Source organism: Castor canadensis, chromosome 2 (assembly GCF_047511655.1).
Source record: "Castor canadensis chromosome 2, mCasCan1.hap1v2, whole genome shotgun sequence".
Classification (NCBI taxonomy): domain Eukaryota; kingdom Metazoa; phylum Chordata; class Mammalia; order Rodentia; family Castoridae; genus Castor; species Castor canadensis.
In genome coordinates, this window is record NC_133387.1 from 160,090,928 (window position 1) to 160,114,562 (window position 23,635).

Below are 23,635 nucleotides of genomic sequence, written 5' to 3' on the forward strand. Positions count from 1 at the left end.
TTGTGCAGATGTTGATTTAACTTAGCTTTGCAAAATATGTGAACTGTACCGTTTCTTTTCCTATTTTTAACGGTTTCAGGATTCTAGTTCAGCAACTCCGCTGGCCCTGCCATGCCAACAGCTCTGTTTACCCGGGCCCTGCAAATGCTTGTTTTCCATGCTCGGCTGCCCATCCCGCCCACGTGCCCGCCGCGGGGAGGGTCCCTTCCACAGGGCACAGCCTCCACTGGAGATGCCACAGACACAGGAACTGGTGGAACTGGCCTGATGGGGCCGGAAGGCACCAGAGTTTCTGATAGCCTAGCCCCCTTGGTTTGATGCCAGAGTGGGGAAGTCATTTGCCTAAAGTCATATAGTTGAGTTAGAAGCAGACTGGTCAGGGCCTAGTTGTCCCCTTGGACCGGTGGAGTAGGGAGTGGGATGCTTGCCTTTGGCCCTTTGGGCTGTTTGTCCTCTGCAGGGAGCTGTGGGCTTGCCCCACTCACCCCTCTTGTATTGGGAGGCAAGTCCTACCTTATTTCTTCCTGAGGCAGTTGTGGTGTAGAAGAACCCTGAATGGGGCTCCTAATCCTTGTGGGACCTAGGGGCTCCTGCTGCTGACTAGCCAGTGTGCCCCAGGCACAGTGGCTCTCTGAGCCTCAGTTTCCTATTTGTACAGTGTAGGTGACACCCTGTCTCCAGGTGCTGACTTAAGGACCTAAAGGGTGGTTGTTGTGAGGTACCTGAGGCTCAGCAGTTAGTTACCCAGGGCGATGCCTTTTAAGCCTCACAAACTACCATCTCTGACATCCGGGTAGCCTGGGAGGAGACATGGTGTGCCTTCTCAACCCATGTCAGATGTGAATCTGGGATCTAGGGAAGGTCTGAGTCAGACATAGCAGGAAATACCCCTTCTCTGTGGATTTGGGGACTTCCTCAGCCACCCTCTCTTTAATAAGGAGCCACAGGAATGGCAGGGGCTCATATGGACAGGAGAGAGTGAACACATTATTTAGCCTGGGGAGAGCAGGTAGAGGTCCACAGATGGTGTGGGACTTGTGGAGAGCAGAGCTGACCAGGGCTCTGCAGCTTGGGCCACAGTATCCCTCCTGGTTGCTCCCAAGGGGTGTGTGTAAGGGCCCCTCTGGTGGGATCTCTCTCTGGCTCCCCATGCAGGAGCCTGGCCTTCTTCAGTTCTGTCCCTTGGGCCTCCCTTGCCTCTTGGTACCCCCTGCCTGGTGACGTTGGGAGAGATTTAAAGGAGGCAGCGAAAGTGGGCCTGTGGGAGCATAGAGGGGTGGGGCAGGGCAGCAGCTCAGTGCCTGAGGGGCCTCCGCCTGGGCCTGCTATGAAGTGCATTCCCTATAAGGCCCTGGATGGTGGAATGTTCTCAAAGGTACAAGCAGGACAACAGAGTCACCCAGGTACAGCACAGTGCCAGGGCACTGGGGATCCAACTCTGCAGACATGGCCACCTGATGGGGCAGAGAGGCCTACTCCAAGCACCAGGGGCTGGCTGCCCCCGGGTGGGACTGACAGGGCCGTGGGACCCTCCTTGAAGCAAACTCCACATTTACTTCATTTATATGGGATTGCTGTTGTCTTCAGGTATGATTGTGGGTGGAGGCATGGGGTAGGAAAGTGTGACAGGAACTTTTGTTCACCAAAGTCATCTTCATAGGGATCCTTTTGTAGTCACAAATCTTAGAAGTCTTATTTTCACCATTAAATATGAAGTCATATGTGATTACACACAGAGTGCAGTTATATTCTCTTTGTAGAAAAGTCAGAACACACTGAGAAAGCAGAAGTGTGCCCTTCCTCCCCAACCCATGCCCCTCCTGAGAGCTGACCACCCTAAAATGCGGCGATACATCTACCAGCAGGGCAGGTGCAGACACTGCAGTGGTAAGTCTGCATGCTTGCCAGCACTCAGACTCTGGAGGCCATGGCAGGGATTGTGAGTTTAAAGCCAGCATGGGCTACATAGGCAATCTAATAAGACTCTGCCAAAGAAGGAAGGAATGAAGGAAGGGAGGAAGAGATGGAGGGAAGAAGGAAGGACGGAGAAAGAGAAAGGGAAGGAGGGAGAGAAAGGAAAGGAAAGAAGGAAGAAAGAAGGAAGGAATGAAAAAAAGGAAAGAAATCAATCCAGTTGGTTACCATGACTATAATCCTAGGTACTTGGGAGGCTGAGATCGGGAAGATCGTGGTTGGAGGCCAGCCCTGGCAAATAGTTCTTGAGACTGGAAGCATAGCTCAAGCAGTATGCACCTGCATTGCAGGCATGAAGCCTGAGTCCCACCAAATCATGATCATCACGATCTTCATCCTGGTGTGTACTAGTCTAGCAGAGACACACTTAGACCAAGTGATGTAGGGAGAAAAGAGGCACAGGTTGAGCGTCTCTAATCCTAAACTACAAAATCTGAAATACTCTGAAGCCTTAAACTTTATGAACGCTGGTGTAACATCTGGAGTGAAGACTTTACTCTTGCCTGCCACGATGGGTTGCAGTCAGACTCAGGCACACTACCCAGTGTATAAAAATGCCTTTAGGTCCTGTGTATCAGACAGATATGAAGTACAAGTGAGTTTGTTCAGACTGAGATCCACGCCAAGAAACCTCATTGTAACTATGCAAATACTCCCAAATCTGAAACACTTCTGGTCCTAATCAGTTTGGATAAGTGCATCAACCTGTACTACCAATGTTAGACAGACAGAAAGCAAGTGCAGCAATATGGATAGGAGGTAATAAAATCCCAGGCCCAAAAAGTACATTAAAAGGAGCAAAAGCCTATTTTATACTGATCAGGAACAAACTTTTTATAAAAGACCAGATAGTGAACCTTTCACGCTTTCAGGCCCTACCAGTACTTCTAACACTGCAGCATGAGAGCACCCGTAGATGGCATATTAAAAAATGACTACAGCTGTGTGCCAGTGAAACTTCTTTACAAAAACAAGTGTCAGGTCAAATTTGGCTTTTGCTAATCCTGTACATAGATTGAAGCTAAAATGATCTGTAAGATTTAATAAGAATCTTTGCACACCTGACAACATAGTTTTGAAATGTCTAAATCAAAGATTTCTATCTAAGTGAAAGGAGAATTTGGGGCTGGGGCCATAAATCAGTGGTAGAGCACCTGCCAGCATGTTTGAGACCCTAGGTTACATCCCCAGCTCCATAAACAATAAAAAACAAACAAACAGGAGAATTTAACAAACCTCCAGAAAAGTAGACCTTCAGATGGTGATAGATTCAGTAGACAGAGACAGTGTTACGAATGTGACAGTGCGCTTGTTGATCTGCACATATACCTGTGGTTCTAGATTCCTGCCCCAGTGAGCTCAGCTGGATTTTGGTATCCTCCTTGCATTTTTAAAACCAGAATACTGTGTCTTCCCCTAAATGGAGCTGAAGACTGGAAAAAGCTCTGTCTTCAGCACTGGGTTCTGTGCACATCCCTAGAGTTTGCACTTAAATCAAATTCCCGTCTTGTGGTATTAATCCTATGTGGGTGTCAACACCAAGGGGGAGCCAGGAGAAGCATGGGGCAGGGTCCCAGCCCTTGATGGGTGTGCACACATGCAACAGCAGTGACCTGGTCAGTTCCTGACCTCGTTCAGCACCTTACGTGGCTCTCTCCTGGTTGGATATTCAAGGCCTTGCATGGTTTGGTCCCAGCCAGCCTCTACAGAATCTTTGCTAGCCTTTTGCTTCCTGGAATTGGGTCCTGGTTACTCTTTAAACTTTGTCTTCTTCTGCCTGTATGCTTTGCTTTGCCATGTGCCACCTTCCCTCCCCCCATACCTGGAATGCCCCCTTTCGTCCCCCTCCACTCTCACATCCTTTCCCAGCGAGACTTTCTGTTCCACTGTTCCTTGCCTCTCTGCCCCTCCATGATAACGTTCTTTTGTGGTCACGTCCTCGCAGACGGAGATGCGCCTTGGTCTTCTGGCACTGATACAGAACGGTATTGTGCACACACGGGTGCTAGGCAGGGCTGTGCAGTTCAGGTCAGGGGAAGGAAGGCAGCTCAGTGGGGAGCCTTCCTGCGTGGAGCAAACCAGCAGACTGGATGTGGGAATCCTGGCACCACCCCCGGTCATGACCTTGGATGGGTCAGGAGGCCCTAGTTTCCTCCTTTAATTTTTCCTCCTTAGTAAAATGGGACAGTCAATAACATATCCCTTGTGGGGCTGTTGTGAGAAGTAGGTGTGCCTGGCACACAGTGAGCTCATAGGACATGTCAGCTGTTAGTGCTTTCACCTCCCTCCAGCAATTCACTGTAGCTAGGCATTGGCAGAGCTGGGATTTGAACTGATGTCCTTGATTCCAAATCCCACAGGGACGTATGCCCTGTCCCAAGGGCCTGTCCTCAAACAAACCCAGACACACTGAGTCAGGGCCATCCGTGGTGGCTCCAGAGTGTCGCCTTCCCAGCCGATATCCCAAGCCTGGCGCTGGGACGGCTACGTCCGTCTAATGCTAGGAAGTTGATTTGGTTTGGGCTCCTTCCTGCCCCTGTCATCCTCTGTTGAGGAAGCCAGCTCTCCCACCACCGTGCCAGGCTGCTAACCCCCCACTTGTACAAGCGTGAGCTATCCGGGTCAGCAGAGAAGCCTCCTAAATATTGTGAAAAACATAGATTCTCGGGCTCCACCCAGGACCCATGAATCAGAGTCTCCAGGGGTGGGGCCTGGGAATCTGGACACAGGGCACAAAGTAGGAGATGCACCGGTTCTTTAACCCTTTTATTTTGTGGCTCAAGAGCTGTGTGCACTGCTGCTTCGAGGCCCCTCTTCGGAGTCTTACTTGGTCTGTGGCTGCTGCCATTCCCAGCTCTGTCCCCATCCTGTACCCCTGTCCGCTCCCCTCCACCGTAGTCTTGGAATCTCTAGAAACCCTGTACAATGGAAGTGGCTGCGAACGGGTGTACAGAGAGCCCTCTGGAAACACAGGCTCTGCTCACAGACTTCCTGTGTCTTACAATGTTATCTTCAGAATAGGAAACTTTGCCCCATTTTTGCAACGCACATCCTTTGCCTGAGAGTCAGTGGTGGTGCCGGCCAGCCAGGGCGGGTCACTTCTCAGGCACAGGCCTGAGTTGTTCCGACAGCCATGCAAGGAAGGCCTCTCTCCTTGCAGCCCACAAGAACAAACAAACAGACCGTTTTGCAAAAATAATTCATGTCAGCCAGACTCATCAGGATTATTTGTCTCAGTTCCTTAGACCTGCTGGTACCGACAGGGGTCCTTTCTCCAAGATGGCTAACTGTGGGTCCTACCCTGCTGGGTGGCCTGAGCAAGTGCCTGTTGGTCTCCAAGCCTCAGTTTCCTCTTCTGTAAGGAGAGAAATTGGGCTAAGTCATCTCCAACCCTGACAGCTAGCAAATCTCCACGAATCCTTTAGACTCCTCTAACTCCCTCCAAGCTCCCCTTTGAAAGGAACATGATGCTGCTATTCAACCATATGTTGCATGGTTTTCAGAGTTTTCTGACAATCCAAGAGGCGTGTGTCCCCCTTACCCCAAAATATTTAAGTGACCCACGGAGTTGGTGGCCAGATATCCCAGGCTACAGAGTGCATTCTGAGCCAGCAGCAGGGAAGCAACTCTTAAACCCAGGAGTCAGGCTTCTGCAGGCCTGCAGTCACTCAGACCTGGCTAGTGCTTGCCTGCTATAGGCAGCAGCAGGAAGTGCTTATGCTCGCCCAGTCTCAGGGAGGGCTGTTTTGGTCGGAGGGAAACAATAATGTGTATATAGCCCACTAAACAACTTGGAGCTGACCAGAAGGAATAATGTTTACAGAAACAAGAGTCTCCCTGGTTTCCTCTGACATCCTCATTGACTTCTCCCTTTAGCCTCCAGTGCTTCCCTCACTGCAGAGAGATTCAGTCCTACTGTGAGCACATTTTGCCTCTGCACACAGTAGGCATTTGCTGAGCACAAGAGGAACCCAGCTCCCTAAACAAAAGCTCTTCTTGCATCTTCTGCTGGCGAGAAACCAAACCCACAACGAGTGGTTCTTGAAAACATCCTGCCCACTCTTTCCCTCCAGGGAATTTGCTTCCAGGGTTTCCGGGTGGAGCTCCACGTGTTCAAGGCCTGGGCAGGGCGCTCTCTGTGGCTGCATGGAAGTCCGTGAGGGGCTCTTTGGAAGGTAGAGATGACTGAGCTCCAGCAAGACTCACCTTCTAGGAAGTGGTTCTCAGCGGGTATTTAAAAATAAGTATGTCAGTTTGCCTATTACAGGGTAAATGCCACAAGGAAGGGTTGAACCAAGTGGATGATCACATTCCAAGTGTGTAGATGAAGAAGGCCTCCAGTCAAACTGCATGGTTGATGAAGGGACAACTCCAGATCCATGGTGTCCATCTGGTGGCAGGACACATGCATTGTAGCAAGCCCCAGCCTTGGTGTTTTTGTTGGTTTTACTGATACCAATTTTTTGTGTGGTGGTACCGGGTCTGGAACCCAGGGCCTCAGGCATATTAGGCAAGCACTCTACCATTGAGCTGTACCCCCAGTTCTACTGGCCATTCAAAAATGTCCATGAGGGGGGTAGCCACAGGGTCTCAGTGGGCTCTGCTGAACACCTCCAGAACTGGGAGATGGAAAATGGAGGGAAGCGAGGCGTGGGTGACTGACACCTGTAATCCTAGCTACTCAGGAGGCAGAGATCTGGAGGATCACTATTCAAAGTCAGCCCAGGCAAATAGTTTGTGAGACCATATCTCGAAAAAACCTATCAGAAAAAAGGGAGGCGGGGGGACTGGTGGAGTGGCTCAAGGTATAGGCCCTGAGTTCAAACCCCAGTACTCCAAAAAAAAAAGTAGAAGAACACTCTTCTGTTCTGGGGACCGGCCCAACTCCCTGCCAAGGTCAACTGCCACTTGAAGGGGCTCTCAGACTGGAGGGCTGCTAGGTAGCACCAGGGCACCCTGGGGAGACTGGTGGCTCTGGGTCTCCCTGGCTTGGCTCCAGCTCCCACGTGCCCTGAGACACAGGCAGTTGCCTCTAACTCTGTGCCCTTAGGGACCCGCCCAGCCGGAACCTGCCAGTCCTCCGTCAGTGCCGCCTCCCCGACTTGGCAGGGCTAGCTCCCCAAGCTGAAGCAGCCCTCGGTATTTCCAGCTTGGCCCCCTGCCTGCCTCTCTGGGGCCTTGCAGTCTGTCCCTCTTGGGCCAAGATCAAGGCACCCCTCAGCCTGATGGCTTCCCAAGCCTTCTGAGTCCTCTTCCTGCCACCCTATGCACCCTCCACTCATCTGTCCTCACCTCCATTGTGTGACCACCCAGAGGCCAACATGCTGCTCCCCAGGGAGAAAATATGGGGCCAGGCTGATTTGTAAATCACCAGGGAGGCCACAAACAGGTGACCTTGGTTCACCTACTGCAGTTGACGCCTGAGGGGTTTCAACACAGGGTGGAGCCCCTCCCTGCCCTCTCTCATGTGGAAATGCCTGAGCTGGCACTGTCCCCTGGCCTAAGGCCCTAAGAAGTGCTGCTTCTTGAGGCTGGATACAGAGAGCACTGGGTGGCATGCTGGTATGCAGTCAAGGGCTGCTGCATCTTCCTGGGCAGCCACTGAGGGCCCAGGAGTGTCAGCCATCCCCATGGCTTCTTCAAATACACAAAAACACCGACAACTGGGGCGACCTTGCCAGTCCAGGCTGACTGGGTGGTGGGGAATGGGAAAGGAGACTGTCTAAGAACCCAGGTTTTGTGACTGCCGCACCTTGATGCTCATTGCTAATGTTCCTGTGAGAGGTCACTGGAAGGTGGGCTTTAATAAAGGCAGATAAGTGCAGAGGGGAGTTGGTGGCAGTTGTTTATACAGTGCTGGTAGGATAAACAGTTGTACTGAACCTTATTTATATTTTGCATGTGTTTATCAAGCTTTTTTAAACTTCAGCCCAGCTGCTATGAGAATTATTACAAGCTCTGGATTTATGAGTCCCAATTAATGGTACTTTATTGTATATGCACAATAATTTACCTTGGCAGGATGTGTGCTTCGTCCAGAAGCCTTGGTTGGTGCTTAGGGGAAGCAGAGTATCAGTGTTAGAAAGACGTGAAGTCAAATCATTTGTTTTCTCAGATCCAAAGCAGAATAAGGTATGGGGCAGATAAAAGCATGAGACTCAGGGACCTTCCCTAGGGACCCTAAGGTGCCGGGTCCCTGGAGCCCACAGGCGCTGACTTAGTGCACTCGGGGTATGTATGGGGCCAGAGGAGGAAAATGACTGAGAGGACCCACGCTGGCATTACCAGCAATAATCAGTATTCATCCTTACTTTTGACCCCATGAGTTGCTTCTCTCATTTTTGTCCTTACGTCTCTTTTTTTTTTTTTTTGAGACAGGGTTTTGCTCACTTGCCCTGAAACTAGCAATCCCTCTGCCTCACCCTCCTAAGTAGCTGGGACCTGGCTTGTGACTTAAAATTCAATATCCTCCCAACTAGCATCAACCACTCAGCGTCGTCGCTGCTGATGTGAGATGCCCGGTCTGACTGGTAACTTAAAGGAGGGGATTAAGGAGGGGCTTAGTCCCAGGACTGTACATCAAGCTTGGGGGGTATGTGTGTGTGTGTATTGTATGTGTGTGGGGTGTGTGTGTGTGTGTGTGTGTGTTGTATGTACTCTGCTCTCCCAGATGGATTTCACTCTCTTTCACACCAAGGAAGGTCATCTTGTTTCCTGAGGCGTTTGTCCCTGCAAAGGCTTCCCAAAGCCTTGACCCAAGGAGGGGTCACACTTCCATCCTTTGCCTCCATGCAGTGACAGTGGAATGAGTGGATTAAGTTAGGAAGGCACCTTCCAGCCCAGCCTCAGGATTACTTCTGGGCTCTGTTTTAAGGCTTGGTATCCCCTTCTGACTGGTGGAAATCACAGAGGCCATGCCTCCCTGATTTGACTGCCTCCTTCTTCCCTGGTGGTGAGGGGGTGGGGGACAGACCCCCTTTCCAGATGCAGCATTTGAGGCAGGCACAGCCTCTGATGGTGATGGCATCCAGGTTGGGTTGGCACTGTGGGGTGAGTTGGGCAAGGAAACTTTTGGGTGTTTGGGTTTTCTGCTGTTATTTTTAACTCTGGTTTTAAACGTCCTGTCTTGCAGCAGTGGCCACAAGACAGAGCTGGATGTTATGAGTCGCTTGATGTAACTAAGAGGGCCTGGCCTGTGAGTTCCCCACCAAGGAGGAAGTGGTTAGGTGGCCAGGAATGCAACCTGTGCCTCCCAGATTAATTAATAATTGAGAGCTGGCCCCCAGCCAGCCAGAGCTGGAGAGACAGAGTGAACAAAGCGGTGGTTAACTTGTGGTGGGGGAGGGGAGGCTTGACTTTGCCAGTAGCTAAGTGGGAAATTCACCATGGCCATGATTTATGGGCTGAAGTACTCAGTATCCTCTTTAGTGGGTCCAACTAGGGCCTGCGCTCTTGGGATGTAGACGTGGGTGCTGGTAACCCAGGTTGCTGGTGCCCATGGGAGTTGGGGGAGGGTGGCAGGCTTGTGGAGGAGGTTTGATCATACCCGTGAGAAACCTCAGAGACAGGGACTGTTCTGGCTGCCTGTTGGAATTTTGTACAGACTAAAGGATGAGTGGCTGGGGAGCAGGCTGCCCTGCATTTGAATTTTGGTTCATTGGCTATGTGACCTTGGGCAGGGATTTAATTTATACTTGCCTATGGGCGGTCAGTCATATGGGATAAGTAGACAGTGGGTGCCTGGCAGGTCTGGGTTCTGGTGGGGTGACTGATAGAAGGCCTTAGGATTGATCCAGTCCGGGCAGAGGGCTCATGCCATCAGTCTCTGTCAGCGTTTGCTGGACTCACATATACTGGGTGTCTGCTGCTTGCTAGGGTAGACTCCGCCAGAGCCCCTCTAGGTTTCCCTGTATTGAGAAAATACCCCTTCTTCCCACCTAATCCCAGCCCCCTGCAGAGGGGGACAGTTCCAGAAGGCACTCAGGCATTGCCATCAGTTGCGTTCAGCCCCGTTATCTCCTTGGGCCCCTTTTCCAGAAGAAGTCAAGGACTGAGAACTGGATCATGGAAAACAAGGCGGATGCCCCTCTTTGCTGAAAAGTTAGCTTTGGAATTAGAGGTCCAAGTAGCAGCATGGCTAGCTGTCAGAACGATTGCTGTCACGTCACTGCTGACTTGGCTGAGTCACAGCGTGTGCCTCAGAATTGTTCTGAAAATATAAAGCCCGTTCTGAAGTGACAGCTGTCCGTCTTCCAGAACGCTTGGCAGAAGGCAGTGGTGGCAGAAGGCAGTGGTGGGAGTGGTGCCTCATCAGTGTTATGCATGGTGCCTCAACCTCCCTGAGCCTTATATTCCATAACCTGAGGAGAATGGGGAAATGTCCACAGCTAGAAACAGTGTCCCACCATGACCAGCAATGGGCACACAGCCATCCTTTTGCACAGGCTAGCGGGGTTACGGGGAGCATGCCTAGCTCCCTCCTGCTGTGGTAACCAGGCGTGGGGCCAGGGGCTCTGTGGGGCTAGCCAGGTGGGGTGGACAAACTGGTTGGCTCCCTCCTTCCTCTGCACATCCCACCTCCACCCAGCCCTGTCCAGGGAGCGTGGAGCTCGCACACAAACAGTGCCAAGCGGCTTTGACTCACCTGCACAGAAGCACCGCCACAAACAGTAGACAGGTAGGCAGGTCACCTTGGCAGAGCTGGGAGCTGCCAAGCCAGTAGGTTATTTTGCAGCATTTTTGTAGGAGGGAACGTTGAAGTCTCACGTTACTGCATTCTCTACAGCAAATACTGATATTTAATTGTGGATTAATGATCTCGCCAGTCAATATTAGCTTTTTGCTTATTATAAGGCACTCCTGTTTGTTCCAGAAATATATAAGAATGATTCAGGCAACGCTTGCTTTTAGAAAATCCGGCATGTAGGAGTCTGCGTTCACTAACCAGGCTTGGACTGGGTATCTTTGTGTAACAAAAGGATATTTTAAAGGAAAGAATTTAATGTAAGAATTATTTTAAAATTGAGCACCCACCTCTGGCATTTTGGGGTGTTTATCCCAAACTGCATCTTTAGTGTAAATCAAGGCAAGTATATTTAACTTCTAAAACACACAGTGTTTTGTTGGTAAATAACAACAAGTAGGTATTAGATTGAGGCTAATTTTTGAAAGCTTTGCAAATCAGAAAAGCAGCTCTGCCACTCCGTTCTTTGGCTTTTCCATCCAAAGCTATGCTCTCTGGTCCCTCCAGCTTCACAGACTTAGCAGGCCAGAGAAAGTCACCCCTATTGCCAGACAGGATGCCCACAGCTTTAGGCTAATGGGTTGTTTTGTGCCATAGGAACAGGCCGTCCACATGTATAGTGGGCTCCTGTTGATTCATGCTGACCAGGCTGTGTGGTGGGGGTCAACAAGAAGGGACAATGTTCCTCTCCTACCCTAATGTCTGGACCTGTGAGCTTCAGTGGTGCCACCTGGAAGATGGGCTCAGTATTGCCATTGTACTTTTTTCAGGGGTGTTTGGGGTGGGAATGGGGACACATGATTCCCCAAGAGTTCTTCCTATCCTTAACTGCACCCCACTACTTGAGAGCACCCTGAAAAGGTGCTCACTGCCAGATCCCTAGGGAGGAGGGGCAAAGCAGAAACTAGCTAGACCAGGCTGTATGCTCATGGTGAGCCAGCCTGTGACACGCATACCCTCTTGTCGCAGCACAGAGAATCACAGGGGAAGTGGGTTTCAGGTTTCAGACCTAGGGGCTGTGGAAGGCTCTCTTTCCAAAGGAAGGTGACTGGTGGTTAGGTAAGATTCTGACAAACGCTGGACAATGGGGAAGGAAACTCATTCACCAAAAGCCAGATACTGTTGCCAGACCTATCTCTAAACCCCTTGGCCTTCTGAGCTGGGTGTCCTGGGAGGTGGCACCAGCAGGACAGGCTCCATGGGTGTGCAGTGTGGGCAGCCCCGTGGGGCACTGCTCAGAACGGATCTCTGCTTAATGTTTTGCTTTCACCATCTTGAAATTATTAATTTTTGAATAAGTGGCCCTGCATTTTTCACTTTGTACTGGATCCCCCAAACTATGTAGGTGCCCCGGCCCTCAGAGATGTAGTCACCTGCTCAAAGCAACACAGCTGTTAGAATTGGCAGAATTTCTCTTATCACTACCTGTGACCACCGGAGAGTGGGAAGAATGGAGTGTCACTGTGGGGGGAGGGCCAAGCTCCTGAGATGGCTGTGCACATGGGCACCTGGCCCTGAGAGCTGAGACAGGCTGATGGAGGGCAGCTTGTATGTGTTTTTCTTTTATGGCTTTATATTGGGTTCAAGGGGAGTCTGAGACAGGAGGTTGGCCAATAAAACTTGGATTGTATTTGGGAAATAAAAGAAAAACGGAGTTGCCCCCAATTCTCCCAGATGGGAACCTACAGGGTGGGGACTTGAAGCACACTGCTTTCTGCCATCCACCAGCTTCCTGCACCCCTGCTGTGTACCCAGGCTGTCCCTACCTGAATCCCTAAAGGACCACTTTTGTTCTCTGATTGGGTTGAGTCCGTGAACTTGGCCATTGAAGGCCTGAGATGAGAACACAGGCTCAGCTTGATGAGGGGTAATAAACCCTGAAGATCAGCAAGGGTCCTGGTTCACTTGGAACTCAGTTCTAATGGCAGCCCAGCCCCCGGGCTAGAGGATTTGGGGGGCCTTCCCTTCTTACTGCCACCTCTTTCTGGGAGTGAGTTCCCTAGCTTCACTTTCTTGCATAAATAGTGTTTTTTTAGAATCTTTCCCTGGGCAGTAATAAAAGCAAGGCTTTCCCACTGCAGGTGGTCTCTGAGTAAGAAAACAAGCCAACACACTGGGTTCTGACTTTGATAAGACAACAGAGGCCTTGGAGTGAGAGCAAAGTTCAGAGCCTTTTGTTTCAGAAACTGGTTCCTTCTCACTGCCTGGGCTGATTTCATAAGCTGCTTATCTTTGCTGCCTTGCAGCACTGTTCACTTTTCCACCTTTCAGGGCCTTCCATCCTGCCTTCTTCCATCTGGGGCCAGGGAGCTCCCTGCCCATTCTAGGTGGTCTGTTTCATCCTCACTCGGGGGAGGAGAAGCTCTGACTAGCCCCTCTCTCTGTGGCCTTTTGGAGTTGCACTGTCTTGAAGTTGTTAGGCTTGTGCCACAGAGCACTGGATCCTGGGACAGTCTGGAGGTGGCTTCAGGGAGCCACCAAGCAGGTCTATGTCCAAGGGCCTGGGCAAAACTTGTTCTGTGTCAAGGCTGCAGGACGAGTTCATCTTTTTAGGGTTTGTTGGAGATAAAAGAATGGAAACCGTACCCATTACAGCCCAGGCTGCCACTTTGTTCCTTCAGAGATGTGGCTCTGAGCAAGCCAGGGTCAGAAGGCCCAGGCTGCAAGAAACAAAGGCTTTTCTGCAGGGCCTCTCAGGTCTCTCCCTGCAGAAGCCAGCTGCTGACTGTCACCATACCCCTGATGGCTCCTAGACTCCCTTTGGTGGTACCTCGGGACAACACAGAAGGGACTGGAGGAAATGAGGCAGTGGAGAGGGTTTCCCTCGGTGCACTGCCCTGTGGCTTCCAGCTCTGGGGCTGCCTTCAGAAGGGTGTGTGGTACCTGCTGGATCTGTGAAGTTCAAAAGGGAGAGTGAATGAGGGCAGAGCACTACACACTTTCCCCTCCAGGAGGCACCCTTTCCCTCACCGGTGCTCCTTCTTATCATAACTAAAAAAATGCTCATTTCTGTACTCTGGAAGGGTGGAGTATTTGAGTGTGGGGGAGAAACAAAACTCAAAAGCCCCTGCTCTTCCAGGTTGGTGGGCAGCCTGTCATAGGGCCGGGGCACCATCGCTGCCTTTGGGTGGTGCTGGGGATAAAACCCAGAGCCTCTAGCAGCTTGGCAAGTGCTCTACCACTGAGCTATGTCCCTAGCTCACAGGATCCCTTTTCAATGTCCCATCTCTGCATGGCCCCCACATAATGGCTGGGAGTGGACATGGCTGGGTGACTATAGCATGGCTTCTGTGACAATATCCTGCAGCTTCTGGCACTTTGTAGCTCATAGGTTTCGTCCGTGGGAATAATACACAAGATCCTCTATCTCTAAATCTAGAGAGACAGAGCTCGAGTCCCTAGTGATGACTTTGGGCTCATTATCTATTTTCAGGCCTCAGTTCCCTCATGTTGAAATGGGAGCACGTGAGAAGATTGACGTGCTTCACACACTGCCTGGCATCTGGGAAAGGTCCTTAAGTGTTGACTGGTCTATATTATGACTGCTACTGTTATTTCTCCTGGATTCTCAGCTCCATTGGTACATCTTATCTTTGCCAGTGTTATTACCTAATGTGCATAAACTCTACCTACTGAGTCAACCTGTTACGTAACTTACACAAATACTACATAGATAAGACTGGGGGGTGGTGCTGGTGGTAGTGGCGCTAGTAAGAGTAACTTATGGAGTGCTTATTTCCAGCCAGGCATTATCTGATGCACTTGAAATTGATCCCAACGGATGAAGTAACCACTGATTACAACCCATTTTGCAGCTTAGGAAACTGAAGCCCAAACAGGTGAAATACTTGCCAAAGATTTCATAGCTGGGATTCACATTCGGGCTCTTGGGCCCACACTCTTCACCCAGTCCAGAGCTCCCACTGGTCCTAGCTCTGTTGCCCACTTCCACTGTGACCTTGGCATGTAATTATGACCTCTGTGAATATCAGTGTTTGCTTCTCAGCCATGTGGACTGCATGCTGCCCAGCCTCTCTCCAACTCCTCTGTCATTCTCACACACCCCCAGCACAACAGCTGAACCACAATGTTGGAGGGTGGTGGTGAGCACAGTCCCCAGCTCCAGACCAGCAGCTGAAAAGGCCCCTGAGGTAGGCCCTGTGCAGGCAGCTTCTATGGCCAGACCGCCCCGTGATAATGACCGATTAGGAACTTCCTCTTGGAAGCCCTTCTTCCTCCAGGAGCCAAAGGTGCTGGGGCTGGGGTGGGGGCTGGGGTGGTGGGTGAGAGTGAATGAGAGGAAACTCCTGTCAGTTGGGCCTCACTCTAAGCTACTAACCATTGGCACAGCCTAGCCACATCCTTCCCTGCTGCCACGCAGCCAGTGGGGAAGGCTGGCCTTTCCTCCCCACAGGGAAGAAAGCCTCCAGTTATCACTGTGGCTTCTACACTTGCTGCAAAACCTGGAAGCCTTTCTGCAGCTCACAACGATAAAGGAGTGTCAAGTAGAAACTCCTTTTCTCCAAGTTTGATAACAAAAAACTACTTATCTAATGGTCAAACAGGACTTTAAAGGGGTGGAGGCTAACCAGATGCAGGGCTGTGTAATTACTCCCAGGCATGGGAGCCACAGATGAAAGCCACCAGCATAACATGGGACAGAAGGGAGGGTGAGAGGCCCTGTGTAGCCCTGTGACAAGGGCTAAGAGCAATCTAGGCTCCTTTCCAGCTCTGTTGCCAAACTTGCTGTGTAAACCTGAGCAAGTCACTTAACCTTTCTGGTCTTTTGAATGCCCAAGTCTCATTTCTCAACATTTCTCTAGGGGCTGAGCAGATCTGTTTGTCCAATCCAGGAGAGCAAGGAAGTTGCTGTGGCCCAGGTGGGTGTGAAGGCCAGCAAAGCATAGAGCATGGTGGCCCCCAGCTCATTTTTCTGGGAATGCTCTAAGCCTTCAGATCTAACATCTGATTCCTTCAGGGAATGGCAGTTCCAGGGTGGTTTGGCCAGAAGGCAAGGGGAAGCACCATAGAACAAGCTGCAGTGCTGTAGGCTTTGGTGCACATAGCCCAGGGGAGCACATAGGAGTGCTTCTGCCCTTTGTTTTGCAGAAAACTGCTGATTGCTCTGTCCTCCTCCCCCAGACTGCTGTCGGCCCCCCTCGGTGCTCCAGCACCCCTCCATACACACACACACACACACACACACACACACACACAAAATTACATGTTGGGTTCTGAGTACTCTGGCTAGGCAAAGAGGCCAGGAGGAAGGCCCACCAGCCACTGGCCTGGCAGCTCTGTTCAGGGGAGAGGCCTTTGTTGGGGCTGTCACCTCCTGTCCTGTGCAGGCAGCCACCACCACCCTCTGGTGGCAGGAATGTGGGTGCCTCTGGGAGGTAACAGGGGCTGTCCCCCTGGGAGCCCTGCTGCAGCTACTCTGGGACAGACAGGGAGCTGGCCCACAGCACATTGCCACTTTAAATTTTTTCAAAGGTCTCATACCTACAGTGAAATGCACAGCTTAAATGTTTGGTGATGCTTAATCTCAATCTCTCTCTCTCTCTCTCTCTCTCTCTCTCTGTCTCTCTCTCTCTCAGGCAGGGTACGCCTGAAGCTCTTCTACATTGCTGTGTGTCATGTCTGAGTAGCATCCATGGGTAAATGTGCCTTGCTAGGTTTTGTGTGTCCATCCTGTGACGGTCATCTGAGAGGTTTCCAGAGGGGGCTGACGAGAGCTCCTGGAAGCACTCAATGAATCTCAGAGGTTTAGAGCTGGAAGTTAAAGTCATGCCATCCCCCTTGTTGTTCACATGGGACACTGAGGCAGAGAGGGGAGGTGACCTGCAGGAGCCAGGCCAGGAGGCTGGACTTCTGACTCCCCAAGGCCCAGCACCTCTCCTCCTCCCCACCAAACCCTCCCAGTGGGACCCAGAGCCTGGCTGGGAACTAGGCCAGGCCCTGAGCAGGGGGCATTGAGCGGGAGTTTCGGTCAGGGCTCGGTCATCTTTGATGTTGTTTGTTCGGGTCTGACTCCCTGGTATTTATTTGCTATTAAAGAGCTGGTTCCTAATTAGGGTGATGGCTGTGGGAGATGGCAGGACCACAGCCTTGGAGCCAGCAGGAGTAAAAGATCTTTTGAAAGAGAGCATCCCCTTACGTGCTGCCGGGCAGCTCAGACTAGGGACAAGAGATGTGGTGGGTGGATTGGGGAAGTACAAGGGTGTCTGGGCTTAGAGCCACCTGCCTCCTCACCTGCTGTGTTGCAGAGAGCACATTGGTGTGTTGGCTACACCACGAGACATCAGGGTCCATATGCAGATTCGTATGTGGGAACACAGCCACTGCACGGCTCATTTTTGTTGGAGAATTCAATTATTTCTCCTTTCCCTCCCTCCCTTACTGTGTGCCTCTGGCATTGCAGACACAAGGCTGGGAGCTAATGCACTTTAGGGTTTGCAAAGGCTTTGCCCCCCTCAAGGGCCTATTGAAACCTTCTGTGATGGAGACCTCTGGGCCATGACTGTCCATACCCCGAAGGGCCAAAACAGTGCTGGGGCCAGTTGATCAGACACTGGTTTTTTGCACACAGTTGGTTTGCTGTGGAATGTCCAGAAAATCCAGAGGGAGCTTGTGTGGGCAAGATACTCATGATGGATCAGTTACTTTTACAGAGAGGGAAACTGAGGCTTGGGGACACTTAGAAGTTTATCTGTGGCTGTGCATCTGGTCAGTGGTGGTAGTCTTAGGTCTGTCTGAAAACTTGGCTCATGTGAGAAGGGTTATTGTAGAATTCTGGGGTCCCAGGTTCTGGTTCCTGCTCTGCCACCTGTGCCATGTGTCACTCTACACCCCCTGGAGCGCCATCTTCTCATCACAAAGTCATCAGAGGCTCTTGCAGGTCACTCTGTAGACTGTTTTCCTTGGTTCACAATGTAAGAAACAGAAATAAAGTAGAAAATGAGTCCACACAAGATGAAATAAAGCAGTGAGAACCGTGTATCATCCACAACCCCCTGTTTAAAAAGTGTATTGGTTTGGGCTGGGGTGTGGCTCAGTGGTACAGTGCTTACCTAGCATGCGTGAGGTCTTGGGTTCCAGCTCCAGTATTCGCTGGGCCTCAGTTTCCTCACCTATGAAATGGGCTGTTGTGAAAAAAGCGTCTGGCTCAGTGATGCCTGTTGCCCTTCCTTCTTGCAGCATACTCCAGGCACCTCTTGCCTCCCCCCTCACTGAGCTTGGCACACTGAAGAAATTCTTGCTGGTGGTGAGCAGTGCTGGAATTTCATGGCCAGGATGGCATGGTGCTGCTTTCCTGGTCCTCTGGTCTCCCAGACCTGTGCCAGATGGATGGGTAGAGGGGCCAGTGACTTGGAGTATTGGAGCTCAGATTGTTGCTATTTCAGCTGCCCACCTGCTGGGATTGGCTGGTGCCCACTGGCTAAGGAGTGGGTCAGTAAAGAGCAAGGAATTGCTTCCTTTCCTCTTCTCCCTTGACTATCAGCTGGAATAAGAGGGCCCTAGAGGAGACTGAGGCAAAAGGCTCAGTCCTGAGCTTATTCCCTTGCAGACCTGGGGACCTAAATGCCAAGTAGAGGGTGAGGGGTTCGTCCCAGGGGCCAAGTGGCCTTTGTGTGTAAGTGGATGTTGGAAGCTCTGCCCCACCCCCACCCCCACGCTGCTCCAGGCTTGAGGCAGGGCTAGGATCAAGGCAGTAGGGCTGGCTCCTTGAGCTTCCAGGTGAAGCTGTGGGAAAGTGTTCTCTCCCTCCACTTAACCTGGCTGCTGAATCGTTTCCTGCAGAGAACCTGAGCCATAAGGTTCAGGTTGTGCTCTCACCAGGCCTACAGCAAAGTGGTAGTCATGTCACTATGTCACTTCGCTGGGCAGTGGTACCCACCTTCCTCTCAAAGCCCTGAGTCAAAGGAAAGATGGGATGTTGGAGGTTTTGGAGTTTGAAAGGCTGGCTGCCCCTGAGAGCAGGGTGCATGGGGTGGCCCTGGAGACAGGACCCCTTGCGTCTGGTCTTCATGCATATTAAGAGGCCCCAAGTTGGAGTAAGGCATGGTTTCAGGAACGCCACCCCTTTACCATATAGTAGAGAAACTGAGGCCCAGACAGAAGCTGCACATACCAGAACCCAAGAGGAGCAGAGTTTTTTGTTGTTGTTTTGAGTTGTTTGTTTGTTTGTAAGCACTGTGCTGTTGCACAGGGTGGGTACAGTTCTGGGGAAAACCTGTTTTCTGCCAAGAAAATCAACTTAGGTAGAGGTGGGGTGGGGCTCCTGGGAGGAGGAGTATCAGGCAGGGTCTTTTTTTTGAGACAGGGTCTTGCCATGTTGCCCAGGCTGGTCCTGAACTCATGGGCTCAAACAGTCTTCCTGCCTCAGCCCAGCTGGGACTCCAGGCATGTGTCACCACACCCAGCCAGGTAGTCTTGTTTATAACAAGGCCAGTGCAGCACCCCAGGCTAGACAGGGATCCCCACCCCCTCCCCGTGCTGGAGTCCCTCTAGGTGGTGACACACAGCCCTCTGCTTACCTCCTACTCAGGCCAAGGTTTGGACTGAGAGGCTCACATCCTGGCTGGGCCACGCTAGCTGTGCACCTTGGGCAGTCTGTGGGTGCTTTGGCTGTGAGAACAGGAGAAGGTGGCTCACAGAGCAAGGTCCTTGTAGATAGAGGAGTATGGTGCATAGGGGCGTGGGTGCTCCATTGGTGTATGTGGATGCTTGTCCTGAAGGCATGTAAAATTTCTTGTGGGCAGCAGCTAGGTGTAGTTCGTGTCAGTGCATCACAGCACCTAGCACACAGTAGGTACCCTGGCTTGCACGCTGTAGGTTCACCACCTTTGCATGGGTGTTGGGCGCTGGGCGGAAGGGGCGGCCAAAGACAACCTGGTGCAGAGCAGGTGCTCCCACGTCAGGGGACCGCTGGGCACCTGTCCCATCCCTGGCCAGCCATGCAGCGAGCAGAGCCCACCTCCCACCCCCAATAACCGCATGCCTGTGCTTGCCCTGCAGACGCCAGCATGTCCCCCGACGCCAGCAAGCCGAGCCACTGGTGCAGCGTGGCGTACTGGGAGCACCGGACGCGGGTGGGCCGCCTCTACGCGGTGTGCGAGCAGGCCGTCAGCATCTTCTACGACCTACCTCAGGGCAGCGGCTTCTGCCTGGGCCAGCTCAACCTGGAGCAGCGCAGTGAGGCGGTGCGGCGCACACGCAGCAAAATCGGCTTCGGCATCCTGCTCAGCAAGGAGCCCGACGGCGTGTGGGCCTACAATCGGGGCGAGCACCCCATCTTCGTCAACTCCCCGACGCTGGACGTGCCCGGCGGCCGCACCCTGGTCGTGCGCAAGGTGCCGCCCGGCTACTCCATCAAGGTGTTCGACTTCGAACGCTCGGGGCTGCCTCGCGCAGAGCCCGACGCCGCCGACGGCCCCTACGACCCGCACAGCGCGCGCATCAGCTTCGCCAAGGGCTGGGGACCCTGCTACTCGCGGCAGTTTATCACCTCCTGCCCCTGCTGGCTGGAGATCCTCCTCAACAACCACAGATAGGGGCAGCCCGCCCCACGGACGAACCCCATATCATCTACCTAGATTTAATATAAAGTTTTATATATTATATGGAAATATATATTATACTTGTAATTATGGAGTCCTTTTTACAATGTAATTATTTATGTATGGTGCAATGTGTGTATATGGACAAAACCAGAAAGACGCACTTTGGCTTATAATTCCTTCAATACAGATATATTTTCTTTCTTTTCCTCTTTCCTCTTCCTTATTTTTTTTTTTTTTTTAAGAAAATGATACAGCAGAGCTAGGTGGAGAAGCCTGGGTTTGGTGTATGGTTTTTGAAATATTAAGGCCCAGACAAAAAGCTAATACCAGTCACTCGATAATAAAGTATTCTGATAATAGTATTTTTTTTTAAACTGTCTTCTTTTTACGTGGAGGGATATTCACAGCTTCAGTGGGCTTCCCACCCATCAGTGACCCTGAAACTTGGCCTCGGTGTTTACTGGATACAGAGGAGGACAGGGAACAAATGGAAAAGGGAGACAGGATATTTTTACTCTTGTGGCCACTGGATAGGGACAGGAGCAGAGAAAGAGAGCAGGGCCATCTCTTTGGGAGACTCTTGCATTCGGATCACGGAAACCTCAGGTCTATGCCTCCCAGCTCAGAGCTATGCACAAGTGAGCAGACACTATTGCTCAGTACTGGAGAAGCAGCCTGAGAAGGAAAGGAGACCTACCTGCCACCTGTACCACTCCTGGACCTCCAGAGTGAGGTTCCTCTTAGCACCTGGGTAGGCTACACTTCACATACACACACTCACACTCACCAAGCAGCCCAGAACCTGCCCATCTGGGCTGTGCTAATGACTTTTGTAAAGGAGGCAGCTGGTGTATTTCTACTTCATAAACGGGGAATGTTAAGGTTCTGGAAGAATAAGTGACTGGCCCGTGAGACAAATGGAGACTGGAAGTTCCATCTAATTGTAGGAACTGTAGACCTGAGTTTTCTTTATCAAAAAAAGAAGGCCTCCTTGGCCAAATAACGAAGAGGAATGTTTCACTGTATGTCCTCTTTTCTGAAGATTTACATTAGCATGAAGTGCTCTGAGAAGCACTTGCTGCTTAATAAATTATCTCTCAGTTTAGCAGCTTATAACAACAGACGTTTACTCACGCCCACAATTTCTGTGGGTCAGGAGCTGGGTGGTTCTGGCTTGGGTCTGTCCTCTGTTGTGAGGTTGTTGTTAGGAAATCTGTAGAGCTGCGATCATCTCAGACCGATTGGGTCTGGCGGACCTGATCCAAGCCCACTCAAGTGGCTATTTGGCAGGAGGCATGGGTTTCTCTCTCTGGGGCCTTTCTGTCAGGTCTCTTGTGACAAGAGAGCGAGTCCTCCAAAAGAGAGACCAAGCGTGAAGCCCCTGTCTTCCATAACCACATGTCACAGTGGGGAATCATCACTGCCACCATATTCTACTGATCGTGTAAGCCAGCCCTGTTCCCATGTAGGGGAGCCCACACAAGGATGAGAATGTCAGGAACTGGGGGCGGGGGGCGGGGAGCAGGAACCATGACCATCACATCCTTCTCGAAATATACCACCTAACTTTGTTTCCCAAAGATATTTGCCCAGAGACTGTCCCCACCCTTGCTAAGCCTGTCACCATACAAGGCACACAGGAGCCTCAACTGACCAAAGCTGGTCACACCAGTGTCGTCGCACCGAGGCCCTGTCCTGAGAGGCCTGCAGGGGGCGCCTGACTCACCTTTGTAGCCCGGGGCTGCATTCTCAATGTTGGTTAAGCCTGGAGGCCCTGAGGCTCACGGGCAGTTGGTGAGGGTCCAGTCCAAAGGCAGCAGAAGCCAGTTCTGTTGGTGCCAAGGAGAGATGGGGAGCTCTCCATGGAGGTGTTCAGTGCTTGAGTTCTGGTCCTCAAAGGACAAAGTGTCAAGGTGACAGAGGGAGCTAGATTGAAGGGCTTGGAGTGGCAGACCAGAAAGCCAGACAGGCATTTTCAGGCATTCACACTATGGAGGAGCTGAACTCAATCACTCTGTCACTTACAGTGATGTCTGTGGCTTCTTAGGTCTTCAGGATTACCATCTGTGAGATGGAAATAAAATTGCTCCTGACTCAGAAGTAGGTGCAGAGTGGGAGAATTAAGGACCTGATCTGACATCAGGACATAGCAGCTGTTGCTAATATGGCCATCGAGAAGAGGCTGGGGAAACTGCACACCAAAACAAGGGATGGGGCTGATGCCCAGGAGGCAGTGGGAGGGTGGGCTGGTTCCTGAATGGACCAGTAAAGTGATCAGAGCTGAGCTGCTTTTTCCTTTTTTGGTGGTACTGGGACTTGAACTTAGGGCCTCATGCTTTCTAGGCATGCACTCTACCACTTGAGCCACTCCTCCAGCTCAAGCTGGCTTCTTAAGTCACTGCCAGGGACTTAAAGGCCTGGAAGGGCCTCTCAGAAGACCTGGGCCCTGCCGAATCCATCCTGGCTCCCAGAACAAAGTGTCTATCAGGTAGACTCCATGCCTTCGGAGGACGCAGCCAGTCATCCACATGCCTACAAATGAAGGGGCAGTCCCAGTCTTCCACCCTCAGGGAGCAAGGGGCAGGTATAGAGACTGACACCTCCTCCTACAGAGGAGGAAACTGAGGCCTGGCCAGGGCCCAACTGACCTGAGGTGGACGGCTGCCTTGAGGGTCTCAGTTGCTGCTTTTTTTGTGTGTGACTGGGTTGTAGGAAGCACCCTACAACACTTTATTAACATCTTATTGCTTCCATAGTTAAAGATACTGATGGAGCTATATACAGTTCCTTTACCTGGTTCCAGCTCACGCTGAACAGAGCTTCCCCAGGCTGTTGGGAGTTGGGACACTATTAGTCAGACAGGACCCAGAGTGAGAAGGATGGTACTGCCTAAGAGCCTTAGGTGGCATCAGGCTTCAAGAGGGTCCTTGGGGGGGGGGAGCAGAGGCGTCAGGAGTGCTGAGTTAAGCCAGGGCCCAGGGGAATAATCCCTGAGATGAGTTAAGCCATAGGCCTCTCTGGTATGTCCAGAACAAGGGAAGTGGTGCTGTGGAGGGGACATATCTCCAGGCACCGTTGGAACTGGGGGAGCTTGACAGAACAGTTTGTGTGGTTATATGGTTTGTGGCAATTGGGTCTTCCTGCATGACCATGTGTGAAGGATGTATCCCTTAAAGGGAAGTCATGCATGGAGGCTGGGCTGGAGTAGCCAGTATCAGGCCTGGGGGCAGTGGGTTGGAGGGTGGTCACAGTAGCCAAGTAAAGCCACCTGTCACCTACACCCCACTTTAAGTAACTGTATTCATGTAGGATAAGGCCGGGAACTTTCCCCATCAGGGATGGGTATTGATGCTCC

General features: G+C 51.6%; 1 protein-coding gene across 2 annotated transcripts in view; it reads left to right on the forward strand.

Moving 5' to 3' along the window:
- Smad6 (SMAD family member 6) overlaps positions 1-20,642 on the forward strand; it is a 69,050-nt gene extending 48,408 nt beyond the window's left edge. The window contains exons 4-5 of one of the 2 annotated variants that reach the window (XM_074066270.1): positions 15,541-15,597; positions 19,736-20,642. In XM_074066270.1, coding sequence (XP_073922371.1) covers positions 15,541-15,597; positions 19,736-20,271 — 593 coding nt within the window. In that variant the 3' untranslated portion in view covers positions 20,272-20,642. The remainder of the gene's footprint in view (positions 1-15,540; positions 15,598-19,735) is intronic. The other variant, XM_074066271.1, reaches the window with a different exon arrangement.
- The last annotated feature ends 2,993 nt before the right edge of the window (positions 20,643-23,635 follow it).